General features: G+C 41.2%; 2 protein-coding genes across 2 annotated transcripts in view; one reads left to right on the top strand and one right to left on the bottom strand.

The window, feature by feature from the left end:
- Positions 1–6,427: 6,427 nt before the first annotated feature.
- The window catches only part of LOC125231476 (wiskott-Aldrich syndrome protein family member 3-like), a 44,207-nt gene continuing 23,759 nt past the window's right edge, over positions 6,428–26,875 (bottom strand). The window contains 12 exon segments of the mRNA XM_048136955.1: positions 6,428–6,563; positions 9,064–9,236; positions 9,863–9,961; positions 9,964–10,116; positions 10,759–10,883; positions 11,569–11,707; positions 12,560–12,691; positions 12,902–13,031; positions 13,358–13,444; positions 13,731–13,999; positions 14,090–14,241; positions 14,636–14,784. Of these exon segments, the coding sequence (XP_047992912.1) occupies positions 6,540–6,563; positions 9,064–9,236; positions 9,863–9,961; positions 9,964–10,116; positions 10,759–10,883; positions 11,569–11,707; positions 12,560–12,691; positions 12,902–13,031; positions 13,358–13,444; positions 13,731–13,999; positions 14,090–14,241; positions 14,636–14,757 (1,605 nt within the window). The 5' untranslated portion in view covers positions 14,758–14,784 and the 3' untranslated portion in view covers positions 6,428–6,539.
- LOC125231315 (peroxisomal hydratase-dehydrogenase-epimerase-like) lies at positions 20,327–26,746 on the top strand. Its single transcript, XM_048136756.1, has 10 exons — positions 20,327–20,441; positions 22,103–22,339; positions 22,483–22,656; positions 22,790–22,944; positions 23,265–23,397; positions 23,808–24,005; positions 25,619–25,855; positions 25,998–26,171; positions 26,252–26,406; positions 26,584–26,746. Exons 1-10 carry the CDS (start codon positions 20,337–20,339, stop codon positions 26,720–26,722), a joined length of 1,707 nt encoding a protein of 568 aa, XP_047992713.1. The 5' UTR covers positions 20,327–20,336; the 3' UTR covers positions 26,723–26,746.

The following is a 26,875-nucleotide window of genomic DNA, read 5'->3' as shown; positions in this document are numbered from 1 at the left end:
AAGAAGATCATGGTTCCGGAGAGCGCCCTTACACTGGTTTTTTGAGCGTATGACTAGCCCGCACTCAAGTGGCTATTCTAATTGTATCACGTACGTTATGCACAGTCACTCCATCTAGTGACGAGAGGTAATAATACTTAGACGACTCAATAACGTTCAATGCGAGTTTGCTGATGTTGTATTCAGTCGTGTAATAAATTTTAGATTCGAATTTTGAAAAATATTGCATTGAATTCGTGTTTGTGTGGATTTGTGTATTAAATTAATGATATTCTTAATGCATGAGACTAAAATAATACCTTTGAGACCTTTAAATTTATTGAATAAATAGGTCATAATGGCTAATCGTGGCACGTAGCGCCATCTATGATTTTGATTTGACATTAATTATACGATGTTCCGGATGAGACCCCATGGTTTTTCCTTTAAAGTGCATGCTGTTCTTATTAAAATACCAAAGTCACTATAAGCGTGCCGTTCAGATTTGAGGAGTTCGGTTCTGACCATCATCAGCAATTCCACTGCACCAAATGTCACTGTTCTGGACGAAAGTGCATGCTGTTCTTATAAAAATACCAAAGTCACTATAAGCGTGCCGTTCAGATTTGAAGAGTTCCGTTCTGGCCATCATCAGCAGTTCCACTGCACCAAATGTCACTTTTCCGTACCCAAATGCATGCTGTTCCTTTAAAAACACAAAAATCAGCATATGTATGCCTTTCAGATTCGAGGAGTTCCCTCGATTTCTCCAGGATCCCATCTTCAGAACTGGGTTCTGAGAAAAATGGGACCAATCTGTATGCATATACATTCAATCAAAAAAATTTTTTTCAAAATCGGTCCAGAAGCGACGGAGATATCGAGGAACAAACATTAAAAAAAAAAAAAAAAACATACAGACGACTTGATAACCGTCCTTCTTGAGAGATGAGGCGACGGTTAAAAATAATACCAATAATAATAGGTGCGTGCTATATTTTACTCAGCAGCCGGCGTAGCCGAATGGCAATTGTCGACAGTCGACACCATATGCCGACAGAAATGTACTCTAGCTCTGTCGCGCAAGTACGCAACAGCTATAATTAGAGGTAGATAGATACAACGAAACAAATATTATCGTGAGCACGTGTGCATTCGACTACGCACACTGATGAGCGGACCCAGCGCATACGTACATTGCGCACCACCTGCACGCACACATACAAACCGCGCGGCATACAATCCACTGGTAGGCTATGTCTACAACGCCATCTAGTAATGTCTGACTTTAAACGTGCACATGACGTTGTATGTTTAGTGCGTGAAAGCTAAAACAGATGTCGCAAGATGTTGCAGTTTGATGACTATTTCGACGTAGGATACTGATAAGAGTTTTGTTGGCCACGCGTGGCTACTGGCGCCATCTAGCTCTTTGAGTGTGGATTAAATTTAGTACACAGGTCTAGAATACTTAGGACGGCGCCCATTTTTAGTATGGGGTTAGGTATCTGTACTAGTATTATTTGATCTGTGCTGGCAATGTCCTTTTCCGTTTTCAATATTTTCATATTATATTAATAATTAATTTAACTAATGTGGTAATGAAATAATAGGAATTAAAGTAACCAGCTTACGTCAAAAACACAAAATTGAACTAAAACTTTAGGAAAATCAATGAACTTGACAGTAATTATTACACTGGCAATATTGTCTTGTAGATCATAAACTAAACTATTTCCGTTGGAAAAAGCGCGAAATTGAATGCGGTTTATCGGATATACGTTCAGTTCTATTACGATACGATAGCCATATTACACGTCGAATGGACACGTACACATAATGAGCGTAAATTATGCACTATTGTAACTCGGTTTTTCGATAGATTCGTGTTGGTAAGAAAGTTGAGGACGAATAAAGTAAAATGTTAATACATGGAAATAGTCAACCCATCACATTTTTATCAACAAAGTTCATAAATTCAGGTGGTAGTAAAGTAATGGAAAAAAATTTAGCATTAGGTTTTATTAGGTTTCAATCCATCCATACCAAAATCCATACTAATATTATAAATGGGAAAGTGTGTGTGTCTGTTTGTTTGTCCGTCTCACGGCAAAACGGAGCGACGAATTGACGTGATTTTTTAAGTGGAGATAGTTGAAGGGACGGAAAGTGACATAGACTACTTTTTGTCTCTTTCTAACGCGAGCGAAGCCGCGGGCAAAAGCTAGTACTGTATACAATAGAGTACTGCTTGTATTCTTGTATATAATATTAGTAATAGCCAAATTGGATCGAATTTATATATATCGTCACTACTTTTTAAAAAAACTTGTATCTTCGTCTGTCAATGAAAAGAAAATTGTAGTAAGAATGTATGGAATGCATATAGACACTAACTTTGTTTTAACTTTGAGGAACAGCGTGAGATACGAGATTTTTTAAAAGTAGTGACGATATGTATATGTCAACGCCGGCCCCATTTTAACTTATAGGTATTAAAAGAACTAAGCAGATAGGTTATTTTTAAGAAAATGTGACGTGAAATGAAACCCAATTGCAATTAATTTAATTTAAATCATATTAGCAAATAAACAATTTATAAAATATTTTCTTATTAGACATAATGACATTGTTTCAGCGATTACAACAACTTGCTTTAGCTTAAAATTATAAACATTTAAGAAAAAATGCTAATAAATAATCAGCGCTTGCCAGTATTTGGCAAAATAAAGAGGCGTTTACATAATCTACATAATATAAAACATGCTTTATTTATTTTCTTACTACTATACTTTACATGGCTTAGCACTAATCGTGATCATACATACAGTACACTAATCTATTCTACAGAGCGTTGCTCGTATCCCAATTAACAATGAGAGATAATAAAAAAATGGCTTGATAAAATGCCTAAGACTTGGAAACATTACATTCATAAGAACCTAAGCTGCTCCGATTTCATTCAATAGCTCTTCTCAAGAACATCAGATCTGTCCACATGGGAAGAGTTGCGGTAAGAATTTAGATGTTTTCTAGTGTCAAAAATAGCTTACGTCAAATGTTGTAAGAAAAAACATAATATAAGCATTTTAAAAATGGAAAATATGTCTACCTAGTTACACTACCTTCATTACTTAGAAAAAATTTGGTACACATTCGTTGCTCTTTTTAATATTAAGATTATAAAATATTTGTATAGAGAGAATGCTGAGCAACAAAACACTTGGAATGCATATATTCATTCTCATTAGTATTGATCAGAGAAATTACAAGGAGCCTGTTATTATTATAAAATTTTCCTTCGACATACTTTACTAGTATGTTGTTGCAATTTTACAAAAAAAATACAATGTATTTACAATATAATTAAATGAGATTTTATTCTGCGTATTATAAAGTAAACAGCAGGATAAATACGACATCGCCCTGCCCGAGTCCTACCACATTGAAATATGTCACACACTACTCATATTTTTGGTGTAACTCGTTGGTACTTTCACTAAATGAATACAAAATTCATTATAAAATGGAAGTTACTGATTTAATGTTGATCAAAATATACAATTGATATAATTGGCACTACATATACAGGTCACATATTATATGAAAATACAAAATCGTACATACTTTACTTTAATAATGGAATCTTATAATATGTATACCTACCTACCTATCTGTTACGAAAATAAACGGATGCAAGTAAAAATATGTATGGATCATAAAAGCTGATCTGGAAAATACTGAAAAAGAGATATCTCTCGTGATTACATAGATTTTAAATATTCATATCGACTAGCAATTTCGTATTAGTTAAACAAACTTTTAAGTTTCGATAAAGCTTGCTTCTCATACGTAAATTAAAAATCTAATCTCAAAACGTAATTTCACAACCACTAATAAAAACAGATAGAGGTCCAAGTGAAATGTTACTATGTTTTCAACAAGCAAAGCACCATTATATTTAGATTGTGCTGAGGTGGGCAGTTTCTTTTCTGTAAAATCAATTACAGGAGTATGGTATCACTTGTTACATCATAATTGACTCATAAAAGTCGAGGTTCGTCTTTGGATCAGATGCAGTAACAGGGAAATGAACCAATCTACAAAACATTACTTTATCAAAGTATTGTACATATAGGTGAAACTAAAATTCTTGTTTGAAATGGATTTGTATCACATAACAACACCCTAAAATGATTTAAGCGATTACTAATGCAGTTGTAATTTTTGCAGTACTTTAACACAAGAACTCCATTTGCAATGGCGGAATTAGTACAGACTAATTTAAAAATCTCATTACAAACTCACCCGGCCACCACAATGTAAAAGGTAAGAGTAGATAATATTTATTTTTAATACTAATACGCTAGCTATTTTCGTCAGTACTATAGTCTTTATATTCTGTGTATACATACATGTAAGTATTCTATATATATTTGGTTTACAATCAAATAAATATTGAATCACCCCTAAATTTATTCAGCTTCAATTTCTACGAGAACATTCATAAGACTAGCCGATCAATCGCCGCCCCGTACGAGAATAATATCAATCGATACATCATAATATCGAATAAATGATTAATATAAACCACATTCACACACATCGCACCAGGAACCTCACTCTACGGGCTCGCACCTCCACTATCACAAATATCATGCACGGAATAGGGCGGTACTACAGTCAACACTAACAACGAAACCGCGTCGCGACGCGGGACCGGGGCCGCTAGCGGACGCCGGCCGACTAGGGCCGGTCGGCGTCCGAGCGGGTGTAATGCTACACGAGCGTCTCGTACTTGTCGAGCACGTGCGCCTGGTTGTTGTCGTCGCCGTGCGAGCGCGAGCGCGGGCGCGGCGGCTGCTCGGCGGCGACGGCACCGGCGCTCTTGGCGCGCGTCTTCTTGTCGTGGCCGCACGTGCACGCCACGGACGTCTGCCGCTTCAGCGTCTGCGCGCGCGCGCCGGCCCACTGCGGGTCGAGCGACTCGCTGCGCGCGTACATCTGCCGCTTGCGGCCCATGGTCGCGTGCGAGAACCCGCCGTGCGCGTGCCCGCCGTCGGACGCGGGCCGCAGCGATTCGCTCCGCGCGCAGACGTTGCCGCCGGCGCGGCGGAACGAGTCGAGCACGCGCTCCTCGATCTCCTCGATGTCCTTCTTCTTCACGAGCCAGATCTCCTCGGAGCCGCGCGTGAAGTAGCTCGACCCCTTGCTGATCTGGTACGACTTCTCCTTCGGCTTCGACTTGCAGGGTTTCGAATTGTTCAGAGCGGCGTCCTCGAACTTGTGCACGGCGCGGGCGACGTCGGCCTCGGACACGAGCGCGGGCGAGGGCGAGGCCACGTTGCGGAAGGCGGTGCCGTGGGACGGGAACTGGTCGGCGATCTTGACGCCGAGGCTCGGCGAGCGGATCGTCACGTCGACGGGCGACGGCATCGGTTTGAACTCCGGCTTTATAATCTTTTGCGGCTCGGCCTTCTTTATCGGTTCCGCGGATTGGTCGCGAGGCCATTTCGGCAGCGGCGGGCTGTTTTTCGTCAAACTCTGCTGCCGCCCTAAAGTCGCGCTTCCGAGCTCAAAGTGCACGTTATCCTTGAAGGGTGTGGCCGGGGGCGGGAGGTCGTCCTTGGAGTCGGAGCGCGCGCGGCGCACGGAGCCGGGCCGGGACAGACGGCCGGACGGCACGCCGGCGTCCTCGCACGCTCTCTCGAACTTCTTAATCTTATCCCCCACGCCGTTGGACTCCTCGTCGCCCGCGCCCGCGCCCCCGTCGTTCGCGTCCTTTTTAATTTCGTTTTCTATAACTATCCCGTTGTCGACCAGCGAAAGTTTTTCAGTTTTTAACGGAGTCGGCGACTCTTTGGCGACGTTCGCTTCCTTTATGATCGATTTGGGCGGGGGCGGGTCGTCGTTTCTCTTAATTTTGAAAGTCGCGATGGGAGGGGAGTTTTCCTTCTTAGGCGGGGAGACGATTCGCTTCGGCGGGGACGCGACCTCAGATTTGGTGGGCGACAAAACGTCGGCCCTCGGAGGGGGCGCGACCTGTTTTTTAGGAGGCGACAGTATGCCCTTCCGGGGGGGCGATTCGGCCCCGGCCACGGGCGGCGGAGGTTCCTTGACGACCGGCGACTCCGGTTTGATTTTGAAACTGTTGACGGGCTCTTTAATTTTTGAGCTTGTATGTCGCGGCTCAGGAAAGAGGAATTCTTAACGTAGCTCTGGTCGTCGCGCGCGGTCTTGGAGGAGTCGATGGAGGAGGTGCGCGGCGGCGGCTTGGCCTGGCGCGCGGTCTGCTCGAGCTTGAGCGCCTGCTCGCGCACGGAGCCGCCGTCGGCGGGCGCGGGCGCGGCGGCGTTGGTGCGCTCGGGCTTGATGGTGATGGCGACGCTGACGCCGGCGGGTGCGACGGGTGCGGGCGCGGGCGTGACGGGTGCGGGTGCGGGTGTGACGGGTGCGGGTGCAGTAGCGGGTGCGGGCAGCTTGTGTTCGGGCTTCGCCGGGGCGGGGCACGGGTCGAGGGGCCGGTGCAGGCGCGGCTCGCGGCGTGGCGAAGCCCGGGGTCACGCGCGAGACTCGGTCGTCCACTGAAATTTGATACAAATTGTGAGTGTGTTTAGTAAAACGTCCCACTTTGTCGGTTACCATTAAGGCGAGATTTACTTGTATCTTTATATGAATTAACTGACAAAGCGGCTTTAAAGCAATCGACAAAGTGGGACGTTTTCCCGTGCACACTCACAATTAGTCTTGTTACAAGGCTTAAGAAACTTGATTTTAAAAACTGTTCTGTAGACATTCTGAGGTCCTGCGTTTTGGAAATGTTACGAAAGTTAGAAAACATATTACAAAATATAATAACGGATTTTTGATTGTTTAAACATTCCTGTGAGATGTCCCAAAAATATAATTTTAATTAAATTAATCATTAATTAATTACCTACTTAATTATATGAAATAACGATTTGCTTGGAGAAAGACCCAAGAGAAAGCTTGTTGCCACGGGCAAAGTAAACAATCCGGCCGCGACATAGCGTCACCGGCGTTTGGAGCATATTTTTGCGATACACTCTGTCGTTTCCTGGTTCACACCTGTACGTCGCCACTACGACTTGAAAGTGGTCGCATGAAAGTGGTGGTCGGAACGTAAACAGGGTGTCCACTACTAAACCCAAAAAAAATTCCCTGACTTTTCCCTGACTTTCCATGACCATTTAAGAAAATTTCCCTGACCAAATTTTCATTCAACTATTACCACTTTTGCTTAGAGTTGCAAAAAAACGGTTTTTTTGTCTTGAAAAAAAAAATCTGAAAAAAAAAAAAAGTTTTTACCATACCTCAAAAAGGAAAAACGGAATCCTTATAGGATCACTCGTGCCGTGCGTCTGTCTGTCCGTCTGTCACAGATTTTTTTTTTTCTGGAATATGTTTGTTTTCTACGAAATATCAAAATTTTCAAGGCAGTTCATACTTTTATACCTACAATTTTTTTTATCTTTATGTTAACTATCAAACTTTAATTTCTGGTTTTATAAAACTAAAATTAACGAAATCTGTAGTTGGTAGTTATCGCCCTTTACTTTTGGCTATACCAGTGCAACTCTATCAGAGTAGAGCGAGTTTGAGTTTCGGCGCCCTTGGGTAATCTACACCAGAAAAAAAAATCGCGAGCGCACCGAGCGCGAAATTTTTTCCTCTTTTATACGTCCCTGGGGCTGATAGTAGTTATTATGTACATAACATAGGAAACAAAATGGAGTACCTAGTCTGAGCAGAGTAGTTATGTGCAAGTAGCGGAAACTTTCCAAAAAAATCTTAATTTTAATGAAACTTTTACGAAAAATAAAGGGAATAAAAATTGATGAAATGGAAAATACTAAACGTACTCACATTTCTTTTTTTCCTGTTTATTTTAAGCCTTTATATGTGGTGTTGTGGATACGAATAAAATTATTTACCTATGTATCTAAACGCGAGCGAAGCGAGCGCGAAATTTTTTCTTTGTTTTCAGCGTCGGGATGCCCATTTAGGTGTTTTGCCACTACATGCCTTTAGGTTTCCATAAATCATACTCACTCTCATACACAATTGCGCCTCTATGTGACGTTATGCTTCATTGGCTTTATGAGGAACTCCGCTTTGGATTGTCGGATAGATACTTAGAATTTGAACAGCGTAACTTTGTCTTTGTCGTTTTCACATCGCCCTAGCAAAAGCAAATTAAGAATGTTGTATACGGTGACATTGTGGTGCAACTTTCCAGTTAATCTGAATCACAATAACTGAATTTATTCCCGACCCCCTTTGCCATTTTGGAATATGTGGCTAGGGCACGCAATGTAAAAAAAAAACTGGATTTTTCCGCATTTACGATTTTGGGCCGGATAAATTAAGGTCAGCTAGAGCATGAAGATATCTCTGACATCTCTCATTAGCAATCACTGGGATGGAGGCCAAGTAGGTACTATACTTGTAATGAAAAGTCTTAAGTGATAATTTTAATAAGTTGCCTTAAAATCACTACCGGGAATCGATCTTTACTGTCATAGATGTGGTCAACCCAAGAAATCATATTATTTTTAAATACTTTTTGATTTTTTTTCTTGGTGCCAAGTTTTTCCCTGACCTCCAAATCATTTCCCTGACTTTCCCTGACTTTCCATGACCCCTATGAGCTTCCCTGACTTTTCCCTGACTTTCCCTGACTTTCCAGAAAGTGGACACCCTGGTAAAGCTGCGTACGGACTACGCGTGCGGGCGAGCCGCCTCGCGCACAAGCCCGGTGCTGTCGGTTTTTAACCCCCAACACAAAAACGACGGGGTGTTATAAGTTTGACGTGTCTGTCTGTGGCATCGTAGCTCCAGAACGGATAAACCGATTTAATTAGTCGGAAGTGTTCTTAGCCATGTTTCATAAAAATCGGTCCAGTATGTCAGGGGTTTTTAAAAATTTTAATTTTGAGGTTAGGTTATTGCAGCGAGTGTTCTTTGATGTGCAGGGGCTCATTGCTTGCTTAAGCATGTGCAATTGTGCAGCCCGTACGCAGCTTAGGATTCTGCTAAGATATGAGTAATATGTTCCAGTACCTGGTCGGAGTCGTCAGAGTCGGAGTCAGCGCCGGAGCTGGTGTCGCTGAGCTCGACGGCCACGCGACGCGCGAGGATAGACGCCACGTCGAGGAAGGCTGGTGCGCCGCGCAGTGTGTCGTAGCGGCCTGTCGTTTCGTCACCGCGCTTGTCCACCTTGCGGAGTTTTATGCCTGTAGCGACGGTTTAAGGTTCAGGTTAGTCGCAAGTTCATTTTAATTAAAGGAGAAAAAAACATAGAAATGTAAGAGGAGGACAAAGGGAAGGCTATTTCCGACGAAAATTATTCTGCCAGACGAGAGTAGAGCTAATGTTACCGTTCAGAGTCACCGTTAGGTATGACGACGAGCGAAGCGAGGAGTGTCAGTTATTTTGCGCAAGGTGTTTCTGAGAGGAATTATTAAACAACTCAAATATAACCAAAAAAGTTACCGCAAGACAACAACGAACCATATGCAAGTGTAAAAGCGTGCGAGAGCGTATATTATATGATCTTATTTTTGTATTAGATTTTTTGCAGTTGTCATGTAACTAATATTCATAGTATTCATAGTATTAAGTTTATAAAAAAGTATATTTACATATATGAAACTATAGGTCTTTTCTATAAGAAATTCTAGCATTTAGCATATTTACAAACATGTTTTATAAGACTGTTTGTATCTCAATAAATTAAAAAAAAAGAAAAAAAAAAAAGAAACGAACGTCGCGTTAGGCGTACGTGGTATTTTTGAGACGGTTTTTGAGGTGGGTTCAGTAGGTGTTATCTAATACGAGCGGTAAGGGTAGGCGCACTGACCGTCGCGGATGGCCTTGAGCAGGTCAGAGCGCGGGTCGTCCTTGGGCTCGGCGGCGGGGCGCGGCGGCTTGAGGTTGGAGGCGCCGCGCAGCAGCGAGCCGGGGAGGGCGCGCGCGGCCGCTCCTCGCCGCCTGCGCCGGCCGGCGGGGACGGCGCCAGCGGCATGGCCGGCGGCGCGGGCGGCGCGGGCGGCGGCAGCGGCGCCGGCGCCAGCGCGGCCACCGGCACTCCCGCGCCCGCGTCCGACATCATACCTGGAGAACATAAGAAACCTCAGCCCATATAATACTAACAAGCGGACGTGTCGCAGCTCATTGGGCATACAGTTGTCGTTGTGTGCTTGCGCGATGACACGACTCGCTGGTCGTTCGCGTGTACACTGACATGGAAATGATGCGCGTGTATCGCGCGATAGCCCAATAGGAGCATCCGTCTACGAGTATGTACATGGGTTCGAGAACTTGCGACGGCAGTATTCGATACGAATCGCCATGTCCGATCTCCTTCCTTCCTACATCTGTATTCGAAACCCTCAAATTTAAAATTTAAGGGTCCCCCCACATTTAGCGTCTAGCGAGCGTCGCGTCGGGCAAATTGTATGGAAAAAGACGCCGCGTCGACGCGACGTCAGGCTTTGCCCATACAGTTGGCCCGACGCGACGCTCGCGAGACGCTAAATGTGGGGGGACCCTAACAGCTGACTGAGGGCTGCCATCTCACTTTACGCAAGAGACATTGCCTCGCGAGGCGACTCACTCAATGTGGACCCAGCTATTCAAAAACATTCCCACGACACAATTATGACGTAACGATGTAAAGTGGTTTTCACACTATACTCAAGCTGAAACATGTATGTACAATGTAATCAACATCAGAATGCCAAGCATTAAACTCACCAATGACTGCGTGCATGTGGTCGAGGTGCGCGTCGAGCGCGGTGCGGTGCGGCGGCGACGCGCCGTTCATCATCGGCGGCGACGTCGTGCCTTCCGGCGGCGGCGGTGGCGGGGGCAAAGTCGATCTGAAAAAAGATTTCACGCTAGTATAAAGGCCGTATTACACATTGGGACATATAGTCCATATATTGGTAGTTCGCGCCAACGCTAGTCGACCAACCAAATTGTGTCGATTTTTGTGTTTATTGACTGGCCCAATCCGCACAGCGGCCTTAACATTTCTTCTCTACGCGAAATCCATATCGTAGTTTCACAGACTACACAGACGCCGCATTGTGGAGCGTTTACAAAGAGCGCGTGGTCACCAAGCATATGACAAATTTTGCTGGTAAAATACCTCGTAGATATAACAGCGTAGTTGAGTAGCATCTTATACCATTACGTAATAGGTATAACAGTCCAGAGTTCAGGTTTAAGCCTAAAACTCAATTTTATAAATTGGGAAATAAAGAAATATTCCTTAATTACAAGAGTTTGACACAAGTAAATGAAGAGATCGCATCTTCATACTAAATGACTATGGAAAGTTATGTGTATGATGACTTTGAGTCTGCTCGAACGCTCAATCTAGTGCCGGTAGTGCCGAGCATAGAGCTCAGTGTGTTCCAACCGTCAGTCATGAGCGTAAGGGCCAGCCGCATCGACCACATTTGACAGACACATCATCGTCACGCAGCAGTCATCTATGGAATTTCCCATACGATAAAATTGAAGGAACGCTTTAAGAGTAGCGACGTGTAGGGTGGCTACCTGGTGGGCGTGTGGCCGGTGGGCGTGTCCTGCGGCGGCGCGGGCGGCGGCACGGAGGGCCGCGGGCGGCGCGGGGTGCCGGCGCCGCTGCCGCCGTAGATGGGCTCCACCGAGCCGTACGGGCTCTCGTCCACCATCACTGCACATACACAATACACATCACACCTCCGATAAATACTATTCAAAAGCTTTATTACTTCCCCGCACATTTAAAACAAAATTAATATTATGATATTCTAAAAGACGTCATCGTGCCGACCGAATTCGCTCGGACGAGACACGAGCGCGGACATTTTGCGCCGCGAAGCTACTCGGAATGCACTCTACGCCGACTTCGCATTGTATCCGATCCGACTTCATGGCAAAAACGAAAAGAGACACAAAGTAGCACTTTTTCTATGAACGAACTCCCTTCGGACATCTAACTTTACTAACTTTTACATATAGTGACATTCCTCTTCCGCGCCATTCAATGAAAAGTACCACATCACGATATATTAATTTAACACATTACACAAGAAAACCGTTTACCATAGTAGTAGACAAAAGAGGCAAAGGAAGCCACCGCAACCGGCAACGAATTAAATTATCCAATAGCCTCCAAATTCAATACGAGAATCGAAATCGTATCGCCGGTAATTTTCCCCGCCACTCGTTAATTCAATAATGTTTTGTTCCCTTCTTTATTATAATTAGTAATTACACTACATTAACGTATAATTAACCATTACTTTACAAGTGCGGAAAAGAGGAAATTCGAAAGGAGTGGCGATAAATTAAAATACGACCGAAGTTGTTTAGTTGTTTTAAATCGACACGAATTTCCCCTTTGCACGTGTATCGTGCGACGTTTTTTCAGTACATTATGACCCTTTGAAGTTTCGACCTGGTCAGAAATGTAGGTATTTTGCAACCTAGTGCGGAAAAAACAATATATGTACTGAAAGATAACTTTAACGAGTAAGAAAACTGAAACCGAATTCTGGCTTACCATGCCCGTTCCCAGTGAGCCTCGGCTGTCGGTTCTGGTGGTTCTCGATCTCGATGGAATTCGGCCGCGCCGCCTGGGACGACGGCGGCCGGTTCATGCCCACCCGGTAGCCACCGTCGGTAACGCTCGTTGCTATAACAATTTCAACATTTTTAGCTACTGGTATGGGGGGTTAGGTATGGTACATGTTATAATGGTTGTGTAAAGCAACAAACACCTTGAAGTATTGATGCAAGGAACCTTTAATTTCTATAAAATAAGCGAATCAAAATCAACATGATTTATAAAGCGGTAATCGAAATTTCCGCAGTCTAATTCGATGTGGTACAGTAATATTCTCACCATAGACGGACTCCTGCCGGATGGACTGCTGCGAGAGCTGCGTCTGCAACGGCGGCGGCTGCGGCTCGATGTTGTAGTGCCGCAGTTGCGCCGGCGCCATGATATGCTCGCCGCGCGTCACTGCTGCCGCCTGTAAACAATCATACATTGAAAACCGGTGTGTTCATTTACATCTCGGAACAAATTATCATTTTTCACCAGGTGTTGACTACTGTTGACACGTGAAGCAAGCAAGTCCAGGCGTGATCAAAGTAGACATCTGGCAACCGCTCTATTATAGTTCTCGATAACTTACAAATGTATAAGAAATATTCTTCAATGTAATCAGAAGTGGGACGACCCGATTCAACCTTCGGATCCCTAGTATTAACATATATATAACGTAGTCGAGGATATACGCCTCTCTATACCGCGTACCGCGATCGTATGATGACGTCAGCAGGTTGAACAACATACCTTTTGTCTTTCTCGTGTGGAGTGCGGCGGCCTCACGCGCCGCGCGCCGCGCCCGTCGGCGCCGCTACCGCTGCGGGGCTGGCGGACCTGACAACAAGCATTCCATTAGAAACCTTCTTCACCGCTCATAGGATACTTTGCTCAATAAATGAATTTTTTTATAGAATTTGACTTAAGAAACTAAACGACATAGGAATCGAACCTAACTTCGATTCATAATGACACTTATGTCTCATGTTTAAATGTCTCCAGTCGTCTCGGAACTCGTTGAGCCCCTCCGCCAGTGGCGGGTTTTGTTGACGCATGTGGTTTTGTCTACTCTTTTTAGAAAGAAACCAGAAAACAATGATATGTACCATGTCGATTTATTTACCTTCTTCCCGCGATCGTGCTGAATGCGCTCCGTATCTTGCAACATTTCTCTTCTCCACAGCTCGAAGAAGTAGTCCGGATCGGTGTAGAATTTCCTCGCGTCTCTGCCGTCGTCCCGGAACTCGTTGAGCCTCTCGAGCGGCGGCGGGCGGTCGCAGCGCGCGTACGTCGCCAACATGGCCGTCGGCATGGAGTTGCGACTGAACAGTTGTTGCTGGAATGTTCGGGAAGAGCGGAAGGCCTTGCGCATTTGGATGTCTTGAAGGGACACTGAAATAGAGCAAGATGGTGGTTAGATTGGTATGATACGTTTTCTGGGGTACAACAGTTTCGAACCATAAAGTAGAAATCATGGTTTACCTTCCTCAACCCCCGAGTCGAGCTGCGTGACCTTGATGGCGAGCCTGTCTATCCGTGCCTGCAGCACGTTTGTGCGCTCCGCGAGGTTGCTCGCCTCTCGCGTCAGCTCTCCAAACATGTCCTCCGCATGCTTCGATAGTGACGACAATTGCCTGGAAATAAAAAGTTAGGATTAAATACGGGATCTGCATGTGATCCGCTGTAACAAATGTCATTGTCATGTAATTCAGCGCATACAAGTTTTGGCAGAAATCTCGGGGGTATGGTTAACGTAATTTGGAGACCGAGAAGCTAGAAGAGGAGCCTCGCATAATATATCGAGTATCAACATTGCGATACAGCGGCTAGCGAAGCCGCTAAAAACCTTGATACAATACGAGAATCGGTCTATTTTACATTTATTTAAGCTATTAAGTTGACACCTGTACGCTGTTAAATTACAGGTTTTTATTCAACCCTTGGACCATTAACTGACGCTCTTTTGAAATAGGAGCCAACTCATCCGGATTCTCGAAGCCGATGATGTAAATTAGGCGGTAAACTGACCTCACAGTGTTGGCCAGCGTGCCGTTGGTGACGGCCTCCAGCTCGGACGGCACGGCGAGCCGCTCCGGCACGGTGCCGCGCGATACGTGCACCGGCTCCACGCATCGCTTCGGCAGCGGCATGGCTGCTGCACTACCGGACTACCATCACTGGAAACAACAGAAGCATAAGTTAAAGCTCTGTACTTTTAAATAGTCATTATCGTGAGAAATAGGATATGTATCCGGAGGGCGTCCAAATTAGTCTAGCTAGATCCTAGAATAGACATGCTGAGGTTGGTAGTCTTTCTTTTAAAGGTTAGATTTCTCAAATGCGTGTCATCTAGATCGTGATGAACTTATAACGAAACAGCGAAAAATTCATAATTATTAATTATTTTATACTCAATATTATTTTAAAATCCCCCGTCGCCCGTGTGGTGACGGGTTAAGAATTTCACCACCCCCTATCTTCCCGTGGGTGTGGGTGTGGCGTAGGCGAGAGGCTTGCAACCTGTCACTGCAGTGTCACAGTTTCGTTTTCTTTCTACCCCTTATTTGCCAAGAGTGGCACTGTAACTTTAGCAGTTTCATGTGCTCTGCCTACCCCTTTATGGGAAACAGGCGTGATTGTATATATGTATTTTAAAATAAATGTGCTACTTTAATGAGACATTAGGTAAGTCGCCTTACAAGCAACCATAAAACAGCGCTACCGGAAAATTCCGGCGTGGGAGTTACACCCGGGTTTCCGCATTTTCACCGCTGTCCGCTGTTCCCGCCAATTACCCGCCATTTAGCCATCTTCCGGCTCGCGTGCCGTGACCGAAACTGAATATATTATTATTCGCCCGCTAACTGGGTACTTCAATTTTGTAAACAAGGAATATAAACATTAACGAACCAATAACAACATGTATATTTTTCTGGCCCGCGGCGTATAATTAAACAAGATGCCCTAAATGAGAGATAATTATAATTGGCCAGTTAATATTTCATTTCAAGAGGATCTTAGAACAATTAGTTGTCGCGGTCGAATGGCAATGTCGCAGAGTGACCTACACTACAATGCCTATTTCAGAACCTCTGCCTTGAATTTGTGACCGCTACGTTTATGCTATCGAGTAACATATAAAACGTCAAACACTCTAGGTAGAGGCTCAGGTCACCCTTAGAATTGTGTAGGTATAGTAACTGTCGAAAATCCCGTATCAACTGTTACAAATACCGTAGATATTTTAATTACTACACTATCACTAACAAAACATCAGAAGGAATTAACGCTATACTACATAATTAGCTTATCATATGATACACGAGCACAATAACAATCTAGTTTTATAATGCGGATGCTGCAGATAAATATCATTTTTATACTAGAAATCATGGATGAATAATAAACTAATAATTAATGCATCTCATTATATTACCGCGGCTATGAATATTCTGACGATGACCTACTTTAGCTTCCTAAGCAGCCGAGTATAGACCGTGTCATTCACGATGGCGCGTGCTTTGGTTCTTATTGTCATCCCATATAGAGTAGATTTGTCAAATTCACGCGTCATCTTGAATGATACAATCTGATCCGCGGACTAGCTAGACTAGTTGTTTATTTAATCAACGAGCTCGAAGCACTTACACTTTAAATAGGATCGCAAATGGCGTATGATAACAGTTGGACAACGTTCCACACAGTTTAGTAAACCTTAAGGCAATCACATAAGGTCTAAGAATTAAAAGTGTTTCTGTGAATTTAGAACTTCGGCTACTGAAGGATGTCTAAACGGTGAAAAATGTGACCGATTATGTTAATGAATAGAAAGTGTCTTCGGCGTTTACATAACTGAATAGCAATTTGTAGTGGTTAATTAATTTTAAAACTTACTTTTTAGGGTTCCGTAGTCAACTAAGGAACCCTTATAGTTTCGCCATGTCTGTCTGTCCGTCCGTCCGTCCGTCCGTCCGTCCGTCCGCGGATAATCTCAGTAACCGTAAGCACTAGAAAGCTGAAATTTGGTACCAATATGTATATCAATCACGCCAACAAAGTGCAAAAATAAAAAGTGGAAAAAAATGTTTTATTAGGGTACCCCCTTACATGTAAAGTGGGGGCTGATATTTTTTTCATTCCAACCCCAACGTGTGATATATTGTTGGATAGGTATTTAAGAATGAATAAGGGTTTACTAAGATCGTTTTTTGATAATATTAATATTTTCGGAAATAATCACTCCTAAAGGAAAAAAAGTGCGTCCCCCCCCTCTAACTTTTGAACCATATGTTTAAAAAATGTGAAAAAAATCACATTAGTAGAACTTTATAAAGACTTTCTAGGAAAATTATTTTGAACTTGATAGGTTCAGTACTTTTTGAGAAAAATACGAAAACCTACGGAACCCTACACTGAGCGTGGCCCGACACGCTCTTGGCCGGTTTATTTTTATAACACAACGTGTATTGTACTCACAGAGAACGTAAACAGTATATCTAAATACGGACAAATAGTATAAAGTTAGGTACGAGTACGAAGCAGAAATGAAAGGCATATGCAAGCACAAGGCACTAAATGTCAGTGCCATTCCGGCGTCCCAAATAACAACAAACCAATTGATCGAGACAATGACACAATCAGTCAATATAAACAATAAAGTTTGGTTCGGATTGAAACTTACAACGAATTAGTTTAAGTATTAATATGAGTCATACAAGTACCACTACTTCTAAGAGATTATGTCATTGTTAACGCCAATGAATCTTGACGCTTAACCTTGTACCTACTAACTGAAAATCCATATGACGCGAGCAATTGAGATAATTATCAAAACTCAAAAGCTAAGCTTAGAAAAAATATATGTAGGTACTCTGAAATAGAAAAGTCAACGCTTTTCATACTGGAAACCAGTAATGAACCGTCAGTAACGAATAACATAGTAAAATTAGAATTCAATGCACTAGCGGACAAAGAGTAGTTGGACTTCATTAATAACGAAGACGTTATGAACGATTTGGAAAATGCGTGACAAATCGCCGGCATCTTCAACTGAGCACAGTTATTTATTGCCAATACAAAAGATGATAACGGAGAATGACGGAACTGGCAAGCGGAACTACTGATGCATTTAGAAATGACCCTTATTGACAACAGACTAGGTGGTATCCTTTAGCTGAAAACGTTAATATTCTACAATCTATCATCAATTCAGTTAGCATCGGTGCTAGACTCCGATGTTGCTATGACTACACAAGACTGTAAATTTTGTACATTTAAAATTACTCAAAAGCATACAACTACAACAGGAGGAAGACGTTTGCTTAAGACAAAAACTATTATAAGTAATACCTATTACCTAATATCCGTAGATATTCTGCACTTGTTCACAGTCACTCAAAGAAATGTTTGTCTGTTGAAAAGGGGAAATTTTATTAGTACATCATTGACGAATTTGTTCGAGGCGTCGCACGGTACACCGGACACCTAAATTAGCCGCATTCGTCCCCTAATCGAATGATCCCACTCGTGTCAACGTGCCATTTACAGCAGGTACTATAAATATAATACGACTAAATATGGACGATTTCCTCAAATCCGGACAGGAAAACATCGGGACTTAAGAATTACCAATGTTGTTCACTGTTACAAAACTATAATTCATTGCGCAGTTTAAAAAATATGTGCCTACGCATGACGTTTAGTAATCATATGTATTAAATGAACAAGACGAAAAAACAGGTATAAGAATTTCAAATATTTAGATAATATGAATAAAAAACGTACAAAAAAATATACACAAGAAACCCATAAATTAATTGAAAAAATAACTAAAGCGGAATCTTCAAGTAGTTCAAGTCATGGTAAATAGTCGGACCACGCTAACTTTTCATGCCAGACGATGAACACATTATGGAATGGAGCTTATAGGGCACTATATATGCATGCTTATGCTTACTGCCAAGTATGCACAAAGTTAGCGTGACCAGAGTCTATCCTATGAATTACTGTGTGCCTAAACCTAAACCTATGGCCAATGTCATTGATGGCATCAATTAAGTTATCAGAAATTTAAATAAGAGTAAAAACTGAATTGATCAGAAAGAGTAGGCAAAATGATACATTACAATAAAAATAATCTATAATATATATCACAATTTACAACAAAACAACTTCTATTATCATATGAATTAGCAAATTTCTAATCGGTAACTAATAAGACTTAAGGTGGGTCTAGTCTAGTTAAACAGTAGGATTAGAAACTAACATACTTTAAAAGTAGCCTACATTTTATGACTATAAAAATCTACAATCACCTTCCGAACTCTATTAAAGAACTGCAAAGCATAAATCAATTTAAAAAAACATCTCAAACAGTTTTTAGTTAACGAATGTTTTTATAATGTGAACGAATATTTAGTCAGAAAGTGAAAATATTATTGTGCTTTATTTTTGTAAGGAAATACCACCAAATGATACTGATTGAATGTATGTTAATATAACGAAATGTGTAAAATAATGTATATTATCATAATTTAATCTAATTACCTACTTGTAGCCCTCTATATTGCTGTGCCCTTACAGGGTGTCACATGTACTTGTACACCTCTATGTTCCACTCCATTCATGCTTGTAATTTCATATACAATAAATGATTCTATTGTATTCTATTCTAGCAAGTGGAACCATTATTTTTGTCGCATATGCTTGCTTGAATAAACCACCTTAGAAAATCTCATAACACAGCAGATCAAAAACATCAGGTCCTTCAGTGGGTCCTTGGCATTTTCTGGCTGCAACTAATTTCAACCTAATGAGTGACATGTTAAAAGATGATGGCAAAATTGATAGAAATTTAATAGATTGAGTTGTCCATCAGCCAGATATTGACAGATTAGCATAACTAATGTACGGAATACACGCGACCGCATGTAATCCGCTAGCGCCTCTACAGCTCATGCACATTTTTTATGGACCTGTCTAATGTTATTCGTCCCGACGTTTTCTCCACACGCACGGCATGTTATTATAGATGGACCATATCGCTCTGATACGTCTAGAACTAGAGCAGTCCGTTGGTTAATGCACTTTTTACACAACTGGCTCGTAGCATAATGTTTACAGCCATAAACATTGTTCTTCGCTACGTGTAAAAGGTATGTAAGATAGTAATCAATCGTCAACAGGCGTTAGGAGGACGGTAATCCAAAACCAATTGATTATAGTGCTACGAAATGGTAGAAAATAATACCCAAGGTAAATCGATCCAGACGAGAAAGGTGCCTAAATGCTATCATATCGTACCAAATAGTCCGTCCTTCCGTTCTATTATTAACCCTTTCCAACCGAAGAAATCGAGGTTTGCTAAATAAATTTTGAATTTTAATGACATACCTATGTTAAAATTGACAATTATATGTTAACAACCCGCTAACAACCTCACGATCGTATCAGCTCGGGTGTAAGGGTTAATATAGAATTTAAATAATATAATGTAACAAGGAAAGTTTGCATGCTTCTTTATGTAAAATGTACCTAAGTACAATGTTACCTACTGTCTAACTATGTCAATCACTACATCCACAAATAAATATCTTTAGCTTTATTTTATGTCTATAACACCCAACAAAGTAATTTTATTTTATTTACCTTCTGCATAGTTGACGCAGGATAAGATAAGATATAAATAAAAAGCTGAAGTAATGGGGGCGACGCAGTCAGTCAGGGCGATATGGCAGAACACGGTGACATTAAGGGAAAGACGTTTTTGATCACAGGAGCCGCCTCTGGTCTAGGTGCATTATACGCTGAAGCGTTTCTACGAGAAGGAGCTAAGGTATTATTGTGGTAATTATTTGACGACTAATTAGTCGCTAAGAAAGAATAAATAAAAAACCGGCCAAGAGCGTGTCGGGCCACGCTCAGTGTAGGGTTCCGTAGTTTTCCGTGTTGTCTCAAAAACTACTGAACCTATCAAGTTCAAAACAATTTTCCTAGAAAGTCTTTATAAAGTTCTACTTTTGTGATTTTTTTCATATTCTTTAGACATATGGTTCAAAAGTTAGAGGGGGGAGGCACTTTTTTTTCCTTTAGGACCGATTATTTCCGAAAATATTAATATAATCAAAAAACAATCTTAGTAAACCCTTATTAATTTTTAAATACCTATCTAATAATATATCACACGTTGGGGTTGGAAAAAAAATATCAGCCCCCACTTTACATGTAGGGGGGGGGTACCCTAATAAAACATTTTTTTTTCCATTTTTTATTTTTGCACTTTGTTGGCGTGATTGATATACATTATACATATTGGTACCAAATTTCAGCTTTCTATTGCTAACGGTTACTGAGATTATCCGCGGACGGACGGACGGACGGACAGACATGGCGAAACTATAATAGTTCCTAGTTGACTACGGAATCCTAAAAACGAGCGTGATGGCTGTACACCGTGTCCAATAAGTCCGAATACTCACATTTTACTTCAGTTCTAAAGATATAGGGATCACAGGCCATCAAATTCTTATTTAAACTAAAGAGTATATTCCTCTTAATAAAATACAAGCACAAAGTACATGAAATTTCCGAAGTGTCTAAGAAAAACAAAGAGGTAAATTGCCAACAAAATACTTGCTCGGCACGCAGGTGACGAGTTATTTTTTATAAGGAGAATCTGTATGTGATAAAACAGACGCCACGTGTCCAAAATAAACTATTATGGGTACCGAGGATAGATAACGTTCCGGGCAACTAGAAAAATGTGCCTAGGTTCCAGAGCTCACCATCGGCCCAGGTGTGGGATGCAGTATGTAAGCGAGGTAAACTACCTTCAGTACTTACAGATAAAAGCGTTAAAATCAACGTTTTTTTCTTTAAAACCAAGGTTTTGGAGAAAAAAATGCCTTAAAGTTAAAAAGGATGCTTGGGAATGAGTATCATGTGTCCCAACAAGACGCACCTCCAGCACATTCGGCAAATGGTATTCTAGCGTAGTTTCAGACTAATTTGGCAGTTTTTTATCCGAAACATGAGTGGCCACCCAGGCCTCCAGGTTTAGGCGTATTAGACTATTTTGTATGGTCATACATGCTTTGAAGACTAAATTTTAATAAAATCATAAACCCAGATCATTTCAAAAAGGTTATTTGGGATGAAATGTGAAGAAAACGGTGCGTGCCGCGTGTGATCCGTTTGAGAAGCGTTTGAGGCTGGTAAACAAGTTAATGCTGGAGTTATTCCAAAACATTTGTTGTGAATGTAGTAAATAAGAGTGCCATTCATAAAATATAATAATAATGTAGTAACTATTTGTTCATTTTGTTTTATTGGCTATTTGTGCTGCATTCAAACTTATTGGACACGGTGTATACGACTTCAGCATTTGAGGTCATTTAGTATAAAACCTACTACCTAGTAACAACCAAATTAATCGTGTAACCAACTTAATGTTAGCCTGACCCAGAATCTAATCTATTCTTTACATTTTTAATGTAGCACATAGCGATACTCGACGTAGCAGAGGCAAAAGGGAAGGAAACAGCTCAGCAACTGAATAAGACATATCCTGGAAAAGTAACGTTCATTAAGTGCGACGTTGGCGATGAGGACAATATCTCAAAGAGTTTCAACCAAGTTGTGGACACCGTCAAGCAGTTGGACGTGGTGATCAACAACGCTGGAATTCTAAACGACTCGCCTGATGTCTGGAGAAAATCCTGTGATGTTAACTGGGTACGTTTTTGTATTCAACCCAAATTTGAGTTCCAGTGCTTTGAAGAAGTTCTAACTGGTTTCATAAGGACAAATACTCATCATATTTTATCATCGATATGGTCCTTTGAAGGTGTATTTTGACGTCTTAAATTTTTTTTCAGCAAGGTCTGGTATCATTTTCAATGAGGGCCGTGCAACACATGAGAAAAGATGAAGGCAGGGCAGGCGGCACCATCGTAAATATTGCGTCCATTGCGGCTGTCTTCCCAATCGGGTCCATTCCTATCTACTGCGGATCCAAAGCCGCAGTGCTACATTTCAGTCAAAGTCTTTCGGTAAGTGAAAGAAATCAATTAAATTTTGATAGGTAATTTAAAATTACAAAATAAAATCGTTGGATTTTATTAAGGTCACACAATGTCGGTCGGAGGGGCTTTATTCAAACTTACCCATTTTATTGCTTTTCAGCAAGCTCCCTTTGAAGAAACGACAGGAATAAGAGTGTTAACCATATGTTTCGGAGCAACGGACACGGCACTGATGAAAAATCTGGCTGAGAGGGTATACAGTGAACAATTTCAAGAGGAGTTTTTGAACCTTATACCAAACAATGCGATTCAAAAGTAAGTAATTACACAACTAATACAAAAATACGAAACAAAATCCACCAATCGCTTTGATTACCGGACTACCGTATACCGTGTAGAATATGTATTACATATTAATTTTGAAATACACAATTATATATCTGTCCGACTGAATATTTATAATATAAAGCAATTTACGCTTTCTGATATTGAACTAACGTTTAAGAAAGATCTAAATTTCATCCGAAGGGTTGATGAGTGATGATGATATCGTGATGCTATTCTCAGGAAGACACTGAATTCATGATTGAGATTATAATGCTATTTGTTAAATATCCTAATGCATTATTTCACAGAGCCGAATCAGCTGTGGAAGCCTTCATTTTAATGTTCAAGAATGCATCAAATGGCTCGGTGTGGCTGTCGAAAAATAACCAGCCAGTGCAAGATATAACGCCTAAGATACACGACTTTTATAACTCATTTACTAAATAAATATACTTTAAAAACATGGTGTTAACTTATCATTTATATGCTTTGCACTTCTAACTTCTAACACTTTAAACATGCGTTAGCATTTCATTCACATGAAATTTGATGGCAGAAAATGTTTAAATCGAATTAGCGGTTATCATCGATGTTGCTAACGGAAGTTTAAGGGCCCATAAATTTACAAGAAGCGGGAATTCGCTTGCGAATTTCGTTGCATTGCTGTATTCCATTAGTGTGCTGAATTGTTCAACTGTCCGCAATGTAACTAAAATCGCAGAATGGATCCTAAAAGTTGGTGCTTTAGTGCTAATGCTAACCGCAAGAAAGACAATATGCTAGCCTAACAACAATAAAATATACTATATTAAATACTGAGCTAGGTATTCCTTCATATTTAATTTGTCTAGATAAAAATCCTGATAAGATTAAAGAACAACAGATACAATATAAAATTGACACATAAAGAGAAAGCGGAGCCATTGAATCACAAATATCACAATATGGCAGGACTAGCGGACATTACGGGAAAGACATGTCTGATCACAGGAGGCGCTTCGGGTTTGGGAGCGCTATACGCTAATGCTTTCCTGAGGGAAGGAGCTAAGGTATTTTACAAGCATATTTTTAGTGTATTTAAAAGTCTTCAAACTCATAACACTAGCGTATATTATTTGTTTAGGCTTGCTTTGTTTCAATGGAACGTTTAAATAATTATGGAGAATTAATTCGAAGAATATATTACGAAACTATTTGGCACATACGCGACAGTAGCGTTTCAAACACAGTTCAAAAAAAAACCGGCCAAGAGCGTGTCGGGCCACGCTCAGTGTAGGGTTCCGTAGTTTTCCGTATTTTTCTCAAAAACTACTGAACCTATGAAGTTCAAAATAATTTTCCTAGAAAGTCTTTATAAAGTTCTACTTTTGTGATTTTTTTCATATTTTTTAAACATACGGTTCAAAAGTTAGAGGGGGGGGACGCACTTTTTTTTCTTTAAGAGCGATTATTTCCGAAAATATTAATATTATCAAAAAACCATCTTAGTAAACCCTTATTCATTTTTAAATACCTATCCAACAATATATCACACGTTCGGGTTGGAATGAAAAAAAATATCAGCCCCCACTTTTCATGTAGGGGGGGTACCCTAATAAAACATTTTTTTCCATTTTTTATTTTTGCACTTTGTCGGCGTGATTGATATACATATTGGTACCAAATTTCAGTTTTCTAGTGCTAACGGTTACTGAGATTATCCGCGGACGGACGGACGGACGGACGGACGGACGGACAGACAGACATGGCGAAACTATAAGGGTTCCTAGTTGACTACGGAACCCTAAAAAAGAGAGAACTGGCGGCGTAACGTAACCGCCATTAGTTATATTATATGAACCGTTTGGTGTTTGGTGCCGCTTTTGACCCCTGCATAACTCAAAATCTATTTAACATGAACGTATGTCCTTAAGGTTAACTAGGACTCCAATTTTCATTTTATTTTTTATTTCACTAACCTGGTGTAGGGTGTCACTCGGTAACTATTTTGGCCCACCGTTCAGGGTGCACTGGTGGTATTTTCATTACACTAATACGGTCTCTAACTCTATTGTATCTAACCTGCGATAATTAAGCCTTTGTTAAAACAACCAATTAATTAGAACTAGGGATGTACCGACTATTGATTTGGCCGACTAGGCCGACTACCGACTAGTCGGCGCTTGGGTGGCCGATTAGTCGGCCGACTAGTCGGCTAGTCGGCCAAAACTTAATTTTCGACTAAATTCACAATTTTAATCTCATTTTTGGTCCTTCGAACGCGCTTTTCATGATTTTTTGCAAGTTCAAAGGTTCATGACAATGTTTATATACATTTTCCATTTTTGACAACCGGCTTGGCTTAGTGGGTAGTGATCCTGCCTATGAAGTCGATAATCCTAGGTGGGATATTTATTTCTGTGATAAATACAGATATTTGTTATTTAGACAATAAAAATAGGAATTACGAATAGTTACATAATACAACCATAATTTTCAGATGGTAATTTAATTTTGTACTGTTTTTCTATCACTAATGAAGTGCCGACTAATCGGCCCTTTTTGCCGACTAGTCGCCGACTAATCGCCGACTACAAATGTGGCCGGATAGTCGGCTTTCCCGACTAGTCGGCGACTAGTCGGTACATCCCTAATTAGAACCTTTTAATTATTTTCGACCCAGTATGTAGCTATACTGGACATAGCAGAGGCGAAAGGAAAAGAAACAGCTGAACAACTGAACAGCATATATCCTGGCAAAGTGGCGTTTATTAAATGCGAAGTTGGGGAAGAGGAGAGCATCTCAAAAAGTTTCAACCAAGTTGTGGACACGGTCAAACGATTGGACGTGGTGATCAACAACGCTGGAATTTTCAACGACTCTCCTACTAACTGGAGAAAATCGTGTGATGTCAATTGGGTATGATATCGTAATCAATTCAAAATAAGGCTCTTTGAGATCAAGTAGCTTTAAGTTGGACCAATTTATTTCAGAAGTGCGTTTATAAAAATAATGTTGGTATATATACTAACGTCACGAGTTTTATCTGTTTCTGTTTCAGCAAGGTCTGGTGTCGTTTTCGATGAGAGCAGTGAAGCACATGCGAAAAGCTGAAGGCGGAGCAGGCGGGACCATCGTAAACATCGCGTCCGTAGCGGCTCTCCGCCCAACAGGGTGCTTTCCTATTTACTGCGCGTCCAAAGCGGCTGTGCTACATTTCAGTCAAAGCCTTTCGGTATGCCAGCGGTATTTATTACTTCATTTATTTATTTTATTTTGTTCAGTTAGTCAAAGTAAATCAATGTATATTTACAGCAAGTTCCATTTGAAGAAATAACAGGTATTCGAGTGTTAACGATATGCTTAGGACCAACGGACACTGCAATCATGGAAAACCTGGCTGACAGGAGGTATGACAAAACATTTGGAAATGTCCTTTTGAAGCGCATAACCCAGGATTCACTTCAAAAGTAAGTAGCAATATAAATGATCGAAAATTTTCCTGAAATGGACACCTGATATTTTGGCAGTCTGTTTCATCTGTCTGTGACCTTTTTTTTTAAAACGTTGATGACACGCGGACAGGCCAGCTACGTTATTTATTTTATTAATAATATATTTTTGATTATGACTGTATTGTTTCACAGAACCGAACCAGCTGTAGCAGCCCTCATCACGATGTTCAAAAACGGGACAAACGGCTCGGTGTGGATGTCGGAGAACAATCAACCAGTCCAAGACATCACGCCGAAGATACAAGCCTTTTATAACTCATTTGCTAAATAAATTACTTATTTTAATCAACATGAATCGGTGAAAATAAATCATTTTAATCTTTTGGCAGTAGTTATCAAGGCGGCAAATTAAAAGATGTATGCACAAAGAGTTGACTTCTCATACAAACTTGAGTTCGTGACGTTTTCTATCGCCAACGTGTGT

Source organism: Leguminivora glycinivorella, chromosome 11 (assembly GCF_023078275.1).
Source record: "Leguminivora glycinivorella isolate SPB_JAAS2020 chromosome 11, LegGlyc_1.1, whole genome shotgun sequence".
Lineage (NCBI taxonomy): Eukaryota > Metazoa > Arthropoda > Insecta > Lepidoptera > Tortricidae > Leguminivora > Leguminivora glycinivorella.
Note: the sequence above shows the minus strand (reverse complement) of the source record. Positions and strands in the feature narration are given on the sequence as shown.

Coding starts and splice junctions, on each gene's coding strand:
- LOC125231315 (XM_048136756.1), top strand. CDS start 20,337: ATGGCAGAACACGGTGACATTAAGGGAAAGACGTTTTTGATCACAGGA. Junction 22,945..23,264: donor CCAAACAATGCGATTCAAAA/GTAAGTAATTAC, acceptor ATTATTTCACAG/AGCCGAATCAGCTGTGGAAG. Junction 23,398..23,807: donor ACTTTTATAACTCATTTACT/AAATAAATATAC, acceptor TAATTTGTCTAG/ATAAAAATCCTGATAAGATT.